Source organism: Vicugna pacos, chromosome 3, assembly GCF_048564905.1.
Source record: "Vicugna pacos chromosome 3, VicPac4, whole genome shotgun sequence".
In the NCBI taxonomy this organism is placed as follows: domain Eukaryota; kingdom Metazoa; phylum Chordata; class Mammalia; order Artiodactyla; family Camelidae; genus Vicugna; species Vicugna pacos.
The window spans coordinates 21418523-21437859 of NC_132989.1; the positions used below are offsets into that span (position 1 = coordinate 21418523).

The 19337-nt window shown below is 48.1% G+C and overlaps 1 protein-coding gene and 2 long non-coding RNA genes across 3 annotated transcripts in view; 2 read left to right on the forward strand and 1 right to left on the reverse strand.

Moving 5' to 3' along the window:
* Positions 1-1037, forward strand: part of LOC140691807 (uncharacterized) — an 8801-nt gene extending 7764 nt beyond the window's left edge. The window contains exons 2-3 of the long non-coding RNA XR_012067459.1: positions 297-534; positions 920-1037. This is a non-coding gene — a long non-coding RNA (uncharacterized lncRNA). The remainder of the gene's footprint in view (positions 1-296; positions 535-919) is intronic.
* The window catches only part of LOC107033544 (uncharacterized), a 26967-nt gene that overhangs the window by 4726 nt on the left and 2904 nt on the right, over positions 1-19337 (reverse strand). The gene's annotated exons all lie outside the window — the stretch shown is intronic.
* PCDH1 (protocadherin 1) overlaps positions 18860-19337 on the forward strand; it is a 23270-nt gene continuing 22792 nt past the window's right edge. The window contains exon 1 of the mRNA XM_031672095.2: positions 18860-19087. Within this exon, the coding sequence (XP_031527955.1) occupies positions 19048-19087 (40 nt within the window). The 5' untranslated portion in view covers positions 18860-19047. The remainder of the gene's footprint in view (positions 19088-19337) is intronic.

The window sequence follows — 19337 nt, forward strand, 5'->3', positions numbered from 1 at the left end:
AAACAGCACGTGTAAAGGTCCTGAGGTGGAAGGGAGCTAAGCTGCTTGGTGGAAGACAAGGTGAATGAGGCTGAAGCCCACTGATAGAGGAGGTCAGTGGCTTCTCCAAGGCCACAGAACTCAGAGCATGGGTTATGCAGAGCCTTATAGACTATGATGAGAATTTGAGCCTTTATCCTGATAATAGCTAACATTTATCCAATTTTATGTAGAGTTGTACTGGGCTGAGTACTTTGTTTTCTCATTTACTTCCCACAATCCCCCAGAAGGCGGGTGCTATTAATCCCATTTTACAGATGAGGAAACCCCGGCTCAGAGGGGTTAACTTGCTCGAGGTCACCCGGTTGGCTGTGGCAGAGCTGGGATTTGAACTCAGACATCACGATCCGAATGCCTGCCCTCAGTCCCTGCGTGGCCCAGCTGAAGAGTTAAATGCAGTCTTCGATCCGTGCTGCGTGTTCCTCGAGTCTCAGGTTCCAGTTTCGCCGCACGTCCCCAGTCCTCCTCCACGGAATTGGGAGAACCCACGCAGAGGTTCGCTCTGGCGAGACGAGCTCCCTGGCGGCTGGCGGGACTGCGGGCGGTGGCGGCCACCCAACCGCCCCCGGGCGGGCCTCCACCCACGTGGCGGGCCGGGGAGCGGCCGAGCGCGGCCGCAGTGCGGTGGGCGCTGCTGTGCCCGCTCGCGCTGCGGCGGCAGCTGTGAGATACTGACGTTCCGGACCCCAGAGAGCCGCGGGGTGGGGAAGGAGGGGCGCCCCTCTGCGTCCGGCAGGGGGCTCCCTCTCCCCGCGATCCCGGGGCCCCCGCAGCCCGGATCACGGTTCCTACATCCTTGAGGGGGAAAACAGCGTTCACTTCTGCCTAAAAATGACTGTTTTTTAAAAGCGCTTCATTCTTTCTCTCTGTCCTCTCTCAGGGCCAGAAAGAGACGGAAAGCGACACAGAGAATCCATTCCAAACGAGCAGCCAAGAGGAGCCGCGGCAGCTCCCAGATGTTGATGTTTTGTTTTTTGACATAAATCTTTGCACTCATATGGGAGTTTTCATTGATTCATGTTTCCATCTGCTGAATTTCCTTTTATTTATTTAATATGGCTTTTTGGGAAAATCTTGCCCCCGAGATCCGGAGGAGCATAAACTGTGGCAACCGCTGCACCCCTTCCCCCCTCCTCCAAACCCTGGCTGCTGGGGGGTGGGAGGGAGTGGCGCCCTGCAGAGAGGGTGCTGCATGGCCTCTTGGCGGGGGGCAGACGCCCTAGGCCGATGTTAACGTGGCTGTTCCCCCGCATGGTGCCTGTCTGAGGCTGTAAAGCCGAGAAAAACGGCAAGAGAGACTCACAGTGAGTCTGTGTTCCTCTCCTTCCTGCCCACTCACGACAGCTCTCTCCCTTCCCGCTGGAACACTTACTCTCTACCTCTAACAGTGGAGATCCGCATTAAACGTGTTAGATTACTTCTTCCTCCCCCGACGCATCCTGCACACCCCACCCCAAGAGTGATTCTTAATAATTTCGAGCTTCAGCTCTGAGTCAGACTGCCTAGGTTTGAATCCTGACTCTACTTTGTATAGTAACTTCGCTGAGCCCCAGATTCCTCCTCTGTAAAATGGGGATAATTATTATTTCCTTCTCAGATACAAGTACATTTTACAGATGAGAAACTGAGGTTAGATTTGCCCAGCTAGGGCAGAGCCAGGACACACTGTGACATCTTTCTGATCCTCACCCTTTTCACCCCCAACTCTTGTCCAGCAGCTCCTCCAGTTTTCCCAGGATAGGCCATCTGTGGCAGAAAGCGGCATCCTCTTTTCCATGAGGCGGAAGAAAAGACCAGATGTTAGTGGTTCAGGATGTCTGACACCTTAGAACAATATCCATTTAACCTTAGAACACAGGCCCGGATTTGGAAAGGAACTAGAGGTCATCTCATCTGGTCTCCTACAGAATCCAGGCAGACTTCCCCAACAGATACAGAAAACGCTCCTCCTGACAGTCCAGTCGCTTCTATTTGAGGATGCCCCTAGGTATCAGGAGACCCACAGAACACTGAATGGGACCATTTGAATAGAAGAAACCATGATTTCCACAGAGCAAGCCCCTTAAGACCCATCGTTGCTAAGGCTCAAGGCTGTATGTCCAGTCCTGAGATGGAAGGGAGGGGTTACTCAGAGTGTGAGGTTCTTCCATAGCACGTCCTTTGTGAAGCACACACCGAATGCACATTCCTTCCCATCCAGTCCAAGCTTCTCTGCATGTGCTACATAGGACTCTCCCTGCAGGGTAGGACATGGCTACATATCTGGATTCTATGATTTGGTTCTAATCTCACTCTGTAGGTGCACGTGCCCTTAACTCTTCATCCACACAGGCTGTTTTCTGGAACTCCTATGTATGGTAAACAGACATGATGTCTCTGCATGTGCTCCATGCCTTACAGGAAGTAAGCCCTCAAAATATGATTATTATAAAGAGTCAGATGGTATAGGAGGGCACTTCTATCCACTTTGCCCAACAACTACCTAGAACAAAACTATTGCCTTCTTCTTGAACTAAAACCTACTCATTGGTTACATAATGTGTCCCTGAGATTGCCATGAGATAGAAAAGAAGGGGAAAGTTACTAAACAAAGTAAGCAGGGAAGAAACAATTCCAGAAATGAGAGGGGGGAAGCAATACATTGCAGTGAGATGGCCAATTGTCTACCAAAATCCATCTTCCCCATCGTCCACAATCATAGAATTGAGCTGGGATGTGACTGTCCAGTCAGGGTCTACATTTTCCACCGTCCATCACAGCTAGGCACGGCCAGGTGACTAAGAAGGGATACGGACCACTTCCAGGCCAAGTTCACAAAAACTTACACATACATAAAACCTTGCACATAATTTCACTCTCTCACCAGCTGGAACTCAAACATGGCACCAGTCTGGCCTCAACCATGCACCCCATGACGAGGTCCTAGAGTAACTTTGATTTCTTAATGGTGGTGTGGAACAGAAGTGTCTCCTGATCTGAAACAGTCCGTTCAGATTGTGATACAAGAGAGAAAAAACATTTATATTTTTAAGCTACCGAGTTATTATTGGCTTTCTAGTTTCAGAAGTTGAGCAGACCTTAATTGAAGTAGAGGGTGGGTAGTGAGTTGGTTAAGAGCCTGGGTTGCAAAGTCAGATTGACTTGGTATTAATCATAGCTACAGCCCCTTGGAGCTGGTGGTCCTGAGCTACTGATGAACATCCCTGAGCCTTAGTTCCCTCATCAGTAAAATGAGGAGGATAACTATAATACTTAACACAATTACTTTGAAAAACAGTCTTTGGTGGGGGTGGATATAGGTCATGTAGTAAAGCACATGCTTAGCCCTCATTAGGTCCTGGGTTCAATCCCCAGTACCTCCTCTATAAAACAAATAAATAAATAAACCTAATTACCTCCCCTCCACCAAAAAAAAAAAAATTTAAAGAGTAAAGTTTGAGCTTTAAAAAAAAAAAAGAAAAACAATCTTTGGACTTGTCCATTAAAATTGAAGCTATTCATAGTCTATGATGCAGAAATTCCATTATTAATTATATACCCTAGAGAATGATGGACCCATGGACAACAGAACTCATGTACAAGAATGTTTGTGGTGTCCAAAAAGGGAAAACAACCCAATGACCAACTATAATGAATGGAAATATAAATTGTGGTATTTCATACAGTGGAATATATAGCAATGAATATCAAGTAATTTCAGATACACTGAACAACATAAGTGAACTCCACATAAATTCATGATTTTTAAAAAACCTCAAAAGATATACATTGTATTATTCCATTCATTTATAGTTTAAAAATAGACAAAACTAAATGATATGATTTAGGAATGCATACATGGGTAATAAAAGAAGAGCAAGGAAATGTTTATCACAGATGTATGTAATAATAGTAGATAGTACATTAATACTATAATGTAAATTATAATTATATTAATACTTTATAGGGGACGAGTACGTGTTAAACAGTTCGCTTACACGTTTCAGACATCTTCTGTTTATCTGTTATATTTCACAATTAAGGCATCACATACTGGTAGGGTTGTGTGAGAACTGAATAGGGTGACGCACGACAGAGCTGGAAAACTTCACCCTCCCCCTCAGAGAAGACACAGAGGGAAGCCTGGATGGGAGGGATAAGAACGGTGAGGAGAAAATTGCATTTTGCCGGCTTTATATGAGAGGTCCAGCCGTGAGGCTCCAGCCAGTTCCCGGGATGTCTCACCTACACCCTCTTGGCTGCATCATGCTTCCTGCAGTGTGGTTGAGGCCTCAGAAGTCAGCGCAGGCGACAGTAGGATGGCCCAGGCCCAGCTCAGTGACAAGAAGGGAAGCCATCCTGCTGACTGTGTGTTCTCAGGCACCGTGGAAGCAGCCAAGAGCAAGAGCAGTCGCCCAGCCAAAAGGCGCTGGGATCGGCCAGGAGGCCAGGAAAACCTGGCAGCATCTTCCAGCCAGGAAATGCCAACAGATGTATGTACCTCTGGATGCCACGTCTAAGGGTCTTGGAATCAAAACTGCTGTGCCTGGTGTTGGGGACTGAACTCAGGACCTTGTGCATGCTAAGTACACACCGCCATTTGAGCTATACCCTCCCCGTTTTTTTTTTTTATCAGAGTAAAATTTACATAACATACAATGAGTCATTTAGAAGTATATATTCCAGTGGCATTTAGTACATTAACAAAGTTGTATAATCATAACCTCTACCTAGTTCTAAAACATTTTCATCATCCCCCCAAAAAACCATACATACCCATCAAGCAGTTACTCCCCGTGCTCCCCTCCCCCATCTTTTGGCAACCACTAACCTACTTTCTGTCTCCATGGATTTACCTGTCTTGGATATTTCATACAAATGAAATGATACATTGTATGACATTTTGTTTCTGCTTTCTTTGGCTTATGTTTCTGAGGTTCATCCATGTTGTAGCATATGTCAGTACTTCCTCTCTTCTTACTGCTGAATAAAAATATTCCATTATATGGATATACCATATTTTGTTTATCCATTCATCCGTTGATGGACATTTGGGTTGTTTCCACCTTTCGGCTATTGTGAATATTGCTGCCATGAACCTTCATGTCCAAGTATTTGTTTGAGTACCTGTCTGCAATTCTCCTGTGTGTATACCTAGGCGTGAAATCTCTGGGTCATATGCTAATTCTATGTTTAGCTTTTTAAGAAACCACCAAACTGTTTACCACAGTGCTCCATCATTTTACATGCCCACCAGAAATGTACAAGGGCTCCAAGGTCATCACATCCTTGCCAACACTTGTTGTGTAATTTTTGTTTGTTTGACTATAGCCATCTTAGTGGGTTTAAAGTGAAATCTCATTGTGGTTTTGATTCCATTTCCCTAATGCTAATGATGTTGAGCATCTTTTCATGTACTTATTGGCCACTTGTATAATCTTTTTTAGAGAAATGTCTATTCAAGCCCTTTGCCCATTTTTAAATTGGGTTATTTGTCTTTCTGTCATTAAGCTGCAAGAATTCTTTATATATTCTGGATACTAGAACCTTACTGCATATATGACTTGCAAGGTGTCTTTTCACTTTCTTGTTGGTGTCCTTTGATGCACCAAATTTTTTAATTTTAATGATGCCCAATATATCAATTTTTTTTCTTTTGTTACTTGTACTTTTGTTGTCACATTTAAGAAACCATTGCCAAATCCAGGCCATGAAGTTATGTTTTCTGCTAAGAATGTGATAGTTTTAGCTCTTATATTTAGGCCTTTTATCCATATTGAGTTAATTTTTGTGTACAGCGTAAGGTAGGAATCCAACTTCTCTTCCTCTTCCTCTTCCTTCTTCTGCTTGCAGTGGATTCCAGTTGTCCCTGTACTAATTGTTGAAGATATTAATCTTTCACCATTGAATAGTTTTGGCACCCTCACTGAAAATCAACTGACCACAGATGTATGAGTTTATTTCTGAACTCCCAATTCCACTCCACTGATCTGTATGTCTACACTTACATCAGTATCACACTATTTTGATTACTATAGCTTTGTGGTAAGCTTTGAAATGTGAATCCTCCAACTTTGTTCTTCTTTTTCAAGACTGTTTTGGCCATTCAGGGTCCCTTATAATTCCATAAGAATTTTAGGATCAGCTTTTCTATTTCTTTACCGAGTCAAAAACTCAGAAGGTGGGGTCCAGGAATCTGCTATCTAAAAATGTTTTTAATTGTGGTAAAGTATATATAACATAAACTTTACCGTTTTAACCATCTTAAATGTACAGTTCAATAGTGTTAGTATATTCACATTGTTGAGCAATCAATCTCCAGAATTTTTTCATCTTGCAAAACAAACTATACCCATTAAAACACAACTCCCAGGTTTCCTCTCCTCCCAGCCCCTAGAAACCCCATTCTATTTTCTGTCTGTATAAATCTGCCTACCCTAAATACCTCATATAAGTGGAATCACGCAGTATGCATTGTTTTGTCACTGGCTTATTTCACTTAGCATAATGTCCTTGAGTTTCATCCATGTTGTAGCATGCGTCAAAATTTCCTTCCTGTTTAAGGCTGAATAATATTCCATTGTATGTATAATACCACATTTTGTTTAGTCATTCATCCATCAATGAACATTTGGGTTGCTTCCACCTTTTGTCTATTGTGAATAGTGCTGCTATGAACATGGGTGTACAAATATCTCTTTGAGACCCTGTTTTTGATTCTTTTGGGATTACACCCAGAAATGGAATTGGTGGAATATGGTAATTCTATTTTCAATTTTTTGAGGAACTGCCATACTATTTTCTAAAATGTCTACATCATTTTACATTCCTACCAACAGTGCACAAGCGTGCCAATTTCTCCACATCTTAACTAACACTTGTTATTTTCTATTTTGTTTTTCGTTTTTGGATAGTATCAGGTGATGCCTCATTGTGGTTTTAAGTTGCATAGGAATCTGCTTTTTGAATAAACTTTATATTTTGGAATAATCTTAGATTTATAGAAAAGTTGCAAAGATAGTACAGAGTTCCTCTTTCTCTCTCATTCAGTTTCAGTTTCCCATAATGTTTCATCTTACATTACCATGGTACTTTGTCAAAACTGGGAATCTGCTTTGCAATAAGAACACACTGACATACACTGTGACTCTTACATGCAGTAAAGTTTAAGAGCCATAGATCTAGGGGTCAGAAATGTCCTTTCAGGGAAATACATCTCAGCTGTTACTTGACAGATGAATATAAGTGAGTAAAGGGAATGGGGTGTGATCCAGGCAGAGGGAACAAATTATGCTAAAGCCTGCGGGTAATAAAGAACTTGGAGCGTTTGAGGATAATCATAATAGCAATAATAGTAATTTATTGACTGTTACCATATGCCAAGCACTGGTAAGCACTTTAGAACATTATTTTGCTTAATTTTTCACAACAATCCTATAAAGAGGGAAATGTTATCATCTCCATTTTATAGATAAGACAACTGAGACTTGAAGGAAAGAAGCAGCTTGCCCAAGGCCACCCAGCTGTAAAGTGGCAAAAGCAGAATCTGAACTCAGATCTTTCTTTTCCAATTCCTTCTCTCCCACTAGGCCCCAGTAAAGCTTAATCATCTGCTTGCAGCAAGAAGCAAGGCATTGAACATGTGCCTTTCCCTCCCCCTGGTTTACTCTTCCCCCTCTCTTCCCCAGGCTACTCATCCTTCAGGGCTCAGAGAGGCCTTTCCATTCCACAGCGGTTCCTCACTGTTATTCTGTCATTGAACTAATGGTTGAATGAATGAATGAATAGAAATAAGAAGCATTAGCAACAACTTGCGCTTAGATACTTATTCACGTGCTTATCTGTTTAATGCTTCTCTCTCCTGCTATACTATCAACCCGTGAAGGCAAGGATCCAGACTGGTTCTCCTAGTACCAGTAGGTGCTTACTAAGCATTTATTGAATAAATGAAGGAAAATAGGAACTCAATAAACATTGTTGGCATGTTGAATGAGTGATTCTTATTTTTGAGAAAGAAGAAAATCAAATGGGTTGTCGGATGTCATGTGAGATACTAACCACAGGTTCCATTTCTCTCCAGCAAAAGCCTCAACCTCACTCCTCCAGCCATCACACCCTTTAGTGCCAGCAGTTTTGATTTTTCGAAGAGATACAGAAGAGACCTTGGTCTGACCTAAGAAACATCTCCTTCACTATTGGGAAGTTCAAGTCCTAAGATGGGGGGGGGTCTCTATTCAAGAATATCATCAAGAGGAAAACTGAACATCGTCTGAACAGCCTCAGAAAGTCAACTGTCTGCACGGAGGGAAGAGGGCAAGTGACCTCTCCGGCCCTTTTCCCACTGTGGGATTCTGCTTTCCAGCGTGGCACCAGATAGTAGCAGAGTGACCACGCTTCACGTGAAGGCATAATTGCTCCTCACCTCCCCTGGCTCTCCCAGTGTTAAATTAGCTCTACGTCAATACCACACCTGCAGCTGGGCTGAATTATTGAAGCTCATTCACTGCAATGGGCCCAGGTTCCACTTGCTTTATGGAATGGAGGTAAATGCGAGCCTATTAGTTCTGTTTGCCTTGTTGTGGTCAGTACATTTTCAGTCTGTTGTTAATATGCAGGGACTCAGCCCTGACCAGCAGACAATCCCAGTCTCTGCATCTCATGAGATAGCGGAGGCAGGCATAGTGGGAGGGGAGGCGCACACAAACATGTCCACTGGCCCCAAACTCACAGGGGCTCTTAGCTACCACATTTGACACTTCTGTGTCCCCAAACACCTATTCATATACACATAAGCACTTACAGTCAACATTCCTACACACATAGATGCATACATATATTCAAAGCTTCTGTAAAGGCATACTCACTCACCGAGGGCCCCCGAACAAAATAATGGAGGATGCCGATGTTTTAAATGAGGATTTTCTAAAAGACTGCAAATTTTAAAGCCTCTCCTCCTCCCCCACCTTCAACACCAATGCCTCAGTAGCATGGCTGCCTAGTTCGCCCCTGACATTTGGCAGAGAGAGATGATCTGGGATGTCAGAGGTCAAGGATGGGGGAGTCCAACTGCTGTGGGCTCCTATGTGTATGTGGGGGAGCGGTTTTCCTTCTCTGTTCTCCTGTAGCTCCCCCATGAGCTGGCATACCCTGGATTTAAAGCTATGTTTCTGCTGCTTGGCTCCAATGTCAAAATTATAAGTTATACCTCTGCATTTATCTATACATACTTGTGCTGGTGTTCACAGTCACAAACACACATTTACATTCCTACACACCCACACACACCACATACCCAGAGATAGGCCTCCTGATCACATGGTTTGGTTTGAATGCTGGTGAGAAGGCCTCCTGACCCTATCAATGGGTCACAACTGCTCACACACCTCTCAAAAATCCCACCATTAAATATTTATCCCTTTGGGAGTCCCCAGTTAAGAATCAAATACGTCTGGTCAAGGCAACACACTGTAAAGTTATCATCTAACACTTTGGCAGGAACTCACTCTGCCCAGGGCACTTCCCGTCCTTGGCTGGCTGACTCTTCCTCATTCTTCAGGTCTAATCTGGCCTTTCCTGCCCATAGCCTCTTCCCCTAGATTAACAAGGGAGGTTAAGTTCTGCCATTATGCACTCTTATTACTCTCTGTCATTTTCCTTAGACGCATCTATTAGAACTGTAACTAAATGTTTCTTGGTGTCATTATATTTGTATAGTTTGTGGCTACAGTAGACTGAGAGCTCCAGTTGGTTAGGGGCTGCCCTTCCCTCTGTTCTTCACTGTAGCCCCAGTGTTAACATAGTGCCTGGTACATAGTAGATGGTCAATAAAATTTAAATGAAGTTAGAGAGTTTGAGGAAAGGAGAGCAAAGAAGGAGAAAAGGGGGCACAAAAGGTCAGAGCAGATGGTTCCAAACTTTTGATCTTGGGCCTTTGAAAATCCCTAATCTCACCTTTCCTCACCTGCCAGAGGGACATCATGTCTCCTTCCCTGGGGTATGTTAAGATGTCTAATAGAACCACACAGGGACAACACTATGATTCAAAGGGACAGAGACCTCTCAGCTGGAAGAAACAGGCTTGAGGGGCATCCTGGCCTGGCCTGGCTCCCCACTTTTCCAAAATGTGACTAAGAGCTCATACTCCTTGCTCATAGCGCAAGTCTTGTGTGAGGAACCCCCTCTTCTAGATGTTTCCCTGTAATTAAGATGGAAAATGTTTGTTGCTGAGAACATACGGTATTGATAGTAATAACAAACTAACAGCTAACATTTACTGAAAGCTCACTATATTCCAAGAATGGAACCAAGCACTTTATACGTGGTTAGACACAATTATTTCAATTAATTCTCCAACTGTCTTATGAGGTAAGTAGATATTACTCCCATTTTACAGATGGGGAACAAGCTCAGATAGATTAAGTCATTGGCCCAAGGTCACACTAGGGCCTAACTAGGCAGCAGTTGAATCAGGACAGGATTCTGGAGGCCAAGCTTTGACCCACTGGGATATACTACCTTCTATTTTAAGCCCATGAGGAGATGCCAGCCCACCTTTTATCCCTAGACTTTCATATTGACTCTGCAGATATAAACTGATACCATTTATGAACACAGGATTTATTGGGGATCTCAGAAACTGCCATGATTTCCTTGCTTTAGAAGCACCTAGACCTGGCTCCTGATTCCTAGAATCAGAGAAGAGAAGAGATGCCAAAACATCTGGAATTGCAGGAGGAAGCCAAAACAGACCGCTGGAAGGTGTCAGTTTCTGGATGTTCCTCAGCAAAACACTCCTGGGCTCAAGCCCTCCTGCTTGAGAAGAGAGGCCCACTTTGGTCTCCCCTCTGGACCTCTCTTCTCCCAGTGGTGATCCCGAGAGCTCATTTTAGAATGATGGTCTGAGGCAGGTGACAGGTGAGCCACAGAGGGTCACAGAAAGTAAAACCAGTTAGTGAGGGGGAGGATCTGCCACTGGGCATGGACCCTGTTCTTTTGGGGCCGCACCCAGGGCCCTCGATTATTGTGTACAGCCCATTCCAGGAAGTGAGAACTATCGTGGACATTGGGTCATGGTCTCTTCTTTCCCCACCTCTCCCTGGTACATGGACTTCAGCTTTATTCCTCCAGTGATTAGCAGAGCCTGAGCTCCATAGCTACAAATTAGGTCTGGAGTCAGTTTAAGACCGCTAACGCCCCAGACCTTATGTGGCTGAAATTTGGGCTGTCGCAGACACTTTCTGGCTCATCCTTTTAACCCTCATTGATCCTGGTATTCTTCTCCTCTGGTCTGTGAACTCCTAAAGGGCAGGGTCCAAATTAGTGTTGAATATGGTCAGTTGGCATGCGTCCTCTAATCCGACTTTCTTCTCCTGTATTACAGAGCCTAGAAAGCTAGAACACATTTCCCTGACTCCCTTACAATTAAGTGCACTTGTGTGACTGGAAGGCAGAAAAGTGAAAGAGGACTTCTTTCTACTCTTTTTGGCTTTCTGCTGGCAAGCAGGATCCTGGAGACATGGAGTTCTCCTGTAACAGTCATTCCAGCTTCCTGGTCTCTTTTTCCTAATTCCTAGATGGCAAAGCTTTGGCAGTGTGTTCTTTAATTCAGTAGTTCCAATGGTGGCTTCAGGTCTTTCTGATCATGGCATACATACCTCTCCAGGTATTAGCTGTTTTAGGAGTCCATTCCACAAGTCTCTTTAATATTTTTGTAAGCTCTCAATTCCCTATGTTAAATGCCCTTCAGTTTAAAATACCTAGAGTAGTTTCTGTTTCCTCACTGAACTAAGACCTCAAACAGCTGTGAAATGACTTCTTGGAGAAACGAGGGGAGGTGGGGAGCCAGTATGGTAAAAGGTAGGAAGCCAGTTAAGCAGAGACAAATATATATTATCATAAATCAGCTTCTCTTACTGACAACCAGTAGGCTTTCTCATTTGGAGTAAAACAGACATAGAGGCAGGGGCAGAGCAGGTAGGTAAGTAGGCAAAGAAAGAGACATATTTCAAGGATTGCAAAGCTAATGCACAGGGGACAGACAGTCAAATAAGTATACAGTTCAAATGTGGCAGTTCAGAAGTCTGCTACAGATCCACCATTAAATACAGATTAATGTGTGTGACCCATAGACACATATATACACACACACACCCATGGTATGACTCAGGATTTTCTCTCCTGGTTGGAGAACTCAACCCCTTTATTCACTATAATGGCCCCAAATGGGATGAAGAATGATATAGAAGGTAAAAGATGTGTGTCTGTTAGGAGGATAAGAATCAAGGTGAAGTGATAAGACTGCAGAGAAAGAAGTAAAAATGAAGTAGGAATAATGAAGGAAGAGCTGAAAGTAGGTGGGAGGGTATAATGGGAGTGAATTTAAATTGAAAGGAGGCGAATGAAGGGATGTTTGAAGGTAGATAAGCAAGAAAACCAACCTCCTCACTCCTGAATAACTTAAATTGCAGAGTGCCTGGAAAATAGTAGGCATTAGAGATACATTCACTGAACTAAAGAACAAATTTAGGAAGGACAGGGAGGCAGGATCACACAGGATGGGGTTTGTATGTCCTAATGACCACTAACATTTACCAAGTTTTACCATGAGCTAGGTACTCTGCTAAACACTTTATATGCATTATCATTTTAAATCCACACAAGCTCTCTATGAGACAATTGCTAAATTATTCCCATTGAATAGATGAAGAAACTAAAGCTCAGTTTATGTAACTCATCCAAGATCACACAGATAGTTAAGTGGCAGAGTTAGGATTTGAATTGACTTCTTTAATTTCAAAACCAGTGTTTCTCACCACCACACTGTATGTATTTTTCTTTGTGTCGAGGGTAAGTCCATGCCCCCTTCCCATAAGTTTAGGGGGGACCCTGAGGGACATGTTCCCAGGCCTGTCCTATCAGATAGGAGAGGGCTAGCAGAGGAGGGATGGGGCAAGCAGCTGGGGCCAGGCTAGGCTCCCTGTCTGGGGAGGGACCATATTAAAGTCTCATCTTCAACAACATGCAGAAAAACAATTTGAAACTTAATCATCTCCCAGAATTATGATCCCTCCCCGCAGCAGGGAGCACATTAGCAGAGCTGGGAAATGATAATTCAGCAGCCCCCAACCCAGCAGGGAGAGAAAGAAAGGAGGAGGGAGAAGAGAGTGAGGAAAACAGAAACAGAGGTACAGGAAGGGAAGAGGTGGGGGCAGGGAGAGGCAGGGCTTGACCTCTCCCAGTTTTTTCCTTGACTCTGGTCAGAGACAGAATTCCCGGGGAGTGGCCTGGTGGCACCTGACCCTTCAGTTCTGCTCAGATAGGGCAGGGGTCAAGTTGCTCCTTGGGTCAGTTCTCAGCATCCATGGATCCTCATGTCCGGAGCTGCACCATGCCCACACAGCCAGGTGTGGTTTGCAATGTTTCCTCCTGGGTGGAGGAGAGCTCCCGAGCCCCTCGCCAGCTTAGGCTGGCCCTCAGCACCCTCTTGTCTGATGGCACCTAGGCGAATCACTGGTCCGTCAGGACCCGAGGTGCTGGACAGCTCCCAGCCCCAGAAAAGTTTCTCCGTAGTGAGCGGGATGGGTGAGGCGAGGCTTCCCCTGCACCGCGACAGTCCCCACCCTCAGGAGAAGCGCGAAGGCTGCCGGGAGCTAGCGGGGGACAGGGCTCAGGGTCGTGAAGGGGTCCAGATGGAGATCTGGTGGGGACCTGGAGACTGGAGCCCTGGGGGCAACTTCTCCAGACGCATTCCTTCCTTCTGAGTCGAGACCCCCCAGTGCCCCCACCACCCTCCGCCAGGGACAATGGTGCCTTCAGCCCCCAGAGATGAATGGGGCCTTTGAGAGCCGCACGCCACGGGGTCAGCAGCGGCCACCGGGTCCCGGGGCTGCCCAGCCTCCAGAGCACGGAGCCACTGGTCTGGGGCGAGGGCGTAGCTCTTGGGGGAGGGGAGGTATTCCATGGTCCTTGTCTTAGACTAAGACCGGTGGCTCCTGGGAAAGAGATTCATCCAAGATCAAGCAGTAAAGAAGGATTTTAGGGGCGTGGGTGGGGAGGGAGGAACGCTTCTCTCCGTGCCAGGGGAGGGGACAGTCTTGTGCCCTCTCCTCAGGAGGCAGCAGAGTAAGCTGTGTGTGGGCAGAACCTATCAAGCTTTTGCTATGTCCTCTCTCCCCTCTCCAAATCAAGGTCCCATACTCCCTTTGGATGGGGCAACTTCCTTCTTCTCTCAGCGCCCAGGTCCCTTCTTCTGGGGCTACCTCTGAGGTCTGGTCCCTCCTCCCTGCTCCTCCTGTCTCCCCTCCCCTTCTCGCACTGCACAGACTACCCGGTTTCTATGGAAACAGGCCTAGGAAGGCTCTGCCAGGAGGCCAAGGCCACTACTGCTCTTGGGGAGGAGGAGGGTGGAGGAATTGAAAGCAAGGAGCCGAAGGTGAGTTCTAGCTACTTCTAGGGACTGTTGGGAGTGAGATTTTCACTGTTGGGGAGGTATCAAGAAGAGGAGCCAGAGATATATTTTCATGATGTATTCGAGGCAGAGTTGAAGAGCTCCTTCTTGTTCCTCTAGTTCTTAGCGCTCCAGAAATCTAGACAAGCCCCCTCAGAGGGGAAATCAGTGGGTGAAGAAGGGAGACAGGCAGTACCTTTTCACATAAGGCTCTATTGTTGTGTTTTTTGGGAGTGTGTGCAGGGTGGGTAGGTAATTAGGCTTATTTATTTTTAGAGGAGGTACTGGGGATTGAACCCAGGACTTCATGCATGCTAAGCATGTGCTCTACCCCTTGAGTTATACCCTCCCCCCGAGGCTCTATAGTTTTACCCCTCCTGGGGAAATGCCCATTTGAGAGAAGGAGGCACTAGAAGGCTACTGGAGGGGAAATTGGGGTGGGTGTAGGTGTTCAGGGCTGTGCAGGAATTTCCCATAGGCAGCTGGAGCTAGAGGTGGCCAGAGGCCTAGCAGCGTCAGGTGCTTTTGTAGCATCTCTCCTAGCACCCACCTCCAGTAGGGGGGTGGGTCTGGAGGCTGCAGCTTCCTCCCCTCTATCCACTCTGTCAGTATGTTGGGGTATGAAAAGAAGAGATTGGAGGTGGCCAAGTAGGGGTTGGGAGGAGGGAAAGTAAAAGAAGACTATGGAAAGAGGGGTCAGGAGAGGGGTAGGTGGGGTGGTGCAGATATGCATGGTGAGGTCAGGTAGGGAGCTTCTGAGAGGCTGGACTGTCAGGTCCTGGGAGTGAACCCAGCCTTCACAACCTCCCAATGGTCCCACCTCAAACAAAGTTGCTTCTTGAGCAGTGACCACTGGAAAGCTCAGAGTCCTAGGAGAATGTATTGGGTGGGGGTTCCCTTGGGAAGGGGCCTCTCAGGTTATTAGAAGGTTCAGCAAAGCTTCCCTGGGGAAGAGAGGGGAGTAAAAAGGGTCCCTTGGGAGCCTAGACATTCCTGGACCTGAGCCATCACTCTCCTTTGGCCAGAGCCCCCAGCACAGCCGTTTTGGTGTTTGCTTATTTTGGTTATTTTTTGATCAGATATTTTGGCGCTGTGCACACTGCCTCCTGTTGCCATGGCAGCCGTGACAGGGGCTGAGGCACCGTGAGAAAAATACCAAAATTAATGAGTGAGCGAAAGTGCAGCCGAGAGAAAAACAAGGTTAAAAAAAGAGTTAAAACAGTAATGAAAACAGGCTTCCCAGCTCCACAGCAAAGCAGCTGCTGAAGCCTCCCCAGAGCAGCAGCCCCCGCCCAGCCTCAGGCTCCTGGCATCTCCCAGACCTCAAGGCAGAACTCACTTGCCTTCCCCCACCCAGCCAGCCAGACGCAGCAGCAGCCACTCGGGAACCGTCCCAAGTACAACAGTAGATCAGCTCCTACAGCAGATCAGCTCCCATCTCAGGTAGCATCATGCCTCCTAGAACTGCTTCCCAGGGAATAGCTTCTCATCACCTAGACAACGGAGTCTGGGCTACGGGCCCCCACACAACAGTAGTCCAGCTATATCACCAGGAAATGGCCTCCCAGCTACACCCGAGCTTCAGAGCTATGGCTGCAGGCATAACAGCATCCCAGCTAGAGTCCTGCACATGATAACAGCCCAGCCACAAGCCTGGGCAACAGCATCTTAGCTATAGCCAATCCCCAGAATGCTGTCATCACAGCTATAGTTTCAGGACCAATAGCATCCGAGCTACAGTCCTATACACAACAGTAGCTCTGCTCTTATCCCAGGTAACAGCCTTCCTCCCAGGTACAGGCTCCTAGCAACAGCCTCTCATCTCCTAGGACCTAAGCAATAGATCCAGCTACAGTTCTACTTACGTCATATTAACAGAGAACAGTTTCTCAGCTATATAGCCAGTCTCAGGTATGCCAGCCTACACCTATAGCTTCAAGTCTAACAGCATTTCAGTTACAGCCCTCCTCTCAACATGAACACACACACACACACACACACACACACACACACACACACACACACACACACACGGCTTGGCAACAGCCTCTTCAATAATCTGTTCTGGCTATAGCCTAGGCACACCAGCATCATAGCATCATAACAGTGTCCCAGCTGCGATCAGAGGCAACAATTTTTCTGTTACAGTGCCAGGCTCTACAGCATCCTAACTCTCTTAGCCACAGCCCATCCCAGGTATATAAATATCACAGCAAGAGACTTAAGCCACAAGCATCCCAACTACTCCCACGAAAAGCATCCCCCAGGGGCCAATCCCTGGCCGCAGTCTCAGCTGGAATCTCAGGTACCATCAGTTTAGAAGTCCCTCAGTTCTCTACTTGCCAGCCAGGTCCTCCTCCTAGTCTGGTATGGGGCCAGGAGCCTGGCTTCTGTCTTCTCAAATGCTACCTCCCAGTCTCTGTCCTTTGCCTGCCCTTCTTCTTGGGGATGATAGTCCCATCCTCATATCTACATTGTCCCAGAGTCAGGTCTCCCACAGAGCCCAGCCTGGCAGCTAGGGTAGGAGGGGATGGGGAACAGGGAAAAGAGTAGACACACCCCAGTGTTGCCCTGGCCCAGTTCTGCTCCTATTACTTGGTGCAGGATTTGGGTTTGATGGTGGTGGAGCAGGGAGGACAGAGGAGAACATCTGGGAGATTAGCATTTCCTGCCCAGCTCTGCGGCTGCCTATCTTGCTCAGCACTGAGCAAGGGAGGAGAACAGAGGAGCCTTTGAGTGGCTCCCAGCAAGCAGACTGGGGAGGGTTTGCTGCAGTGGGCAGCAGGCACAGGCTGGGGGCAGGGATGCTGGGGCAGCTCCTCTGTGGAAGATTTCTCCTCTCTGGGCCACTGATTCCTCCGCTGAAGCTGTGCTCAGTGATGGGAAGCATATGAGTTTTGCAAGGGACAAAGAGAAGCCACTCATAAGACAGATCCTGCTTTCACTGGCTCACCCCATCTCCCATCCAGAGCCCTTAATCTGGCCTTCTGGGGCTGAGGGCTGGGCCTGGGGACTAGAGCAGGGCCGCCCAGGCCAGAAAGAGTCCAGTTGAGAAGGGCTGCTCTTGGAGAGATCTTAGAAGCCCTTAGCCGGCCAGAGATCTCGCCTTTACTGTGAAGAGTGTTCACAGAAAGGAAGGCGTCAGAAAGGGAGGAAGCAGAGGAAAGAGACAAGGGATAGACGAGTGGAAGTGATGGGAAAATAAGGATGGAGAAGGGGAGGAGTCAGAGGCTGTGGTAAATAGAGGCCCAGCAACCAGTCACCTCATAATAGGCCTTTCCACACTCAGTGCCAGGCCTTGCCGGGGACAGCCTTTCTCAGTCTTCTGGCCTAGAACACTCTGCGTTTGCCCGGAAGTAGCCAAAGGCTGGAGGTCTTATTGCACTGGGGTATTTGAGAGTCTGGGGTACCAAATCCTGAAGAAGGAAAAGGAGTTCCAGGCTGCTCAGACACCTCTAGATGGCGCCAGAAAGCCAGAGCTGAGCGAGAGAAACTGAGTATTAAGTGTGTGAGACACTGCGTGTGACACCGTGTGTGACTCGGTGTGAGTGTGACAAGGAGCGTGTGGCACTGCGAGGGCGTGTGACACAGGCCGTGACACTGCGCGGTTTCGCAGGGTAGGGACTCGTGTGACTCTGTGTGAATGTGTGTATGTCACTGGTAAATGTGTTGGGGCCACAGATCCATGCCTCCCAGAGGGCAGGTGACTGGGGGACCCTCTAATAGCCCGAGCTCAGGCGCGTCACCTCATTCTCACATTTGATATCTTCCCCATTGCTTATTCTAAAGGTGCCTCTGGATTCCATTACCCTCCCCCTCCCACGGTCCCCTCCATAGCCCCACCCCCATGGCTTGCTGCGGCCACCGAGGCTGACCGTTCTGCGGCTTCGGCCAGAGGGGGAGGGGTGGACTTCCCCGGAGCGGAGCGCAGTGGGAAGGGAGGGCCACTCGGGGTGATCTGGGGGTCTGGGTAGGAAAAAGGTAGATCAGAAGGAGCAGATGCCCAGAGAAGAAGGCACTGGAGGAGACACTTCCCCTGCCTCGACTTCCCAGGGGGCAAGATAGGGGACAGGTGTTTGAGTGAGATCAGGAAAGGAATTCGAGAGGGGTCCCAGATGGGGGCTCGGAAGGGATAAGTGTAAGGTGAAGAGCCAGGGAGGATGAAGGCCTATGTGTCAGGGTCCCAAGTAGTGGGGAGATAGCAAAGGGGGTTCTGGCCTTGGGGAGCGGTGTTCGGGGTCCCTCTCAGCAGGACCAGAGCTGTCCGGAGCTCCACCTCCCGGCCGCGGCGGCAGTGGTTGGGGGGGCAGGGAGGCGGGCGGGAGGCGGGCGGGCGGGCCAGGAGGGAGGGGGAGGGAGGGGGCGGGCCCGGCTGTGCGCTCCGCTCGCTGCTGGCTCCGCCGCCGCCGCCGCCGCCGCCGCCGCCGCCTCCTCAGCCTCACACACTCCGGGAGCGGGAGCGCGGCGAGGACACGAAGCCGCCGGGGCTGCTGCGCCCAGAGCCAGCCGGAGCCGGACCCTGAACCGCAGCGCCAGCCCGAGCCGTGCAGAGCCGCAGCCCGGGCCGGGGCCGGTGGCGGCTCATGGAGAGCAGGGCCCGCGGCCGGCGCTGCCCCGAGGCGGGTAAGGATCGGTGGCGGTGGAGGCGGCGGTGACTCCCGGCGGGGAGCGGCCATGGCCGGAGGGAGCCAAGGGAGGGGCGCTCAGCCGACCGAGGCCACGGGGGCCCAGTCGGTACTCAGCGCGCCGGGGCTGAGGTGGGGACCGTTGGGGGCTCGGAATGGGGGTTGCGGCTGGGGCACTCCGGCCTCCAAGGTCCGCGGCGAGAAGCTCGAACGAGGAAAGGGGTGCTGGATCGGACCCCAGTTTAGGC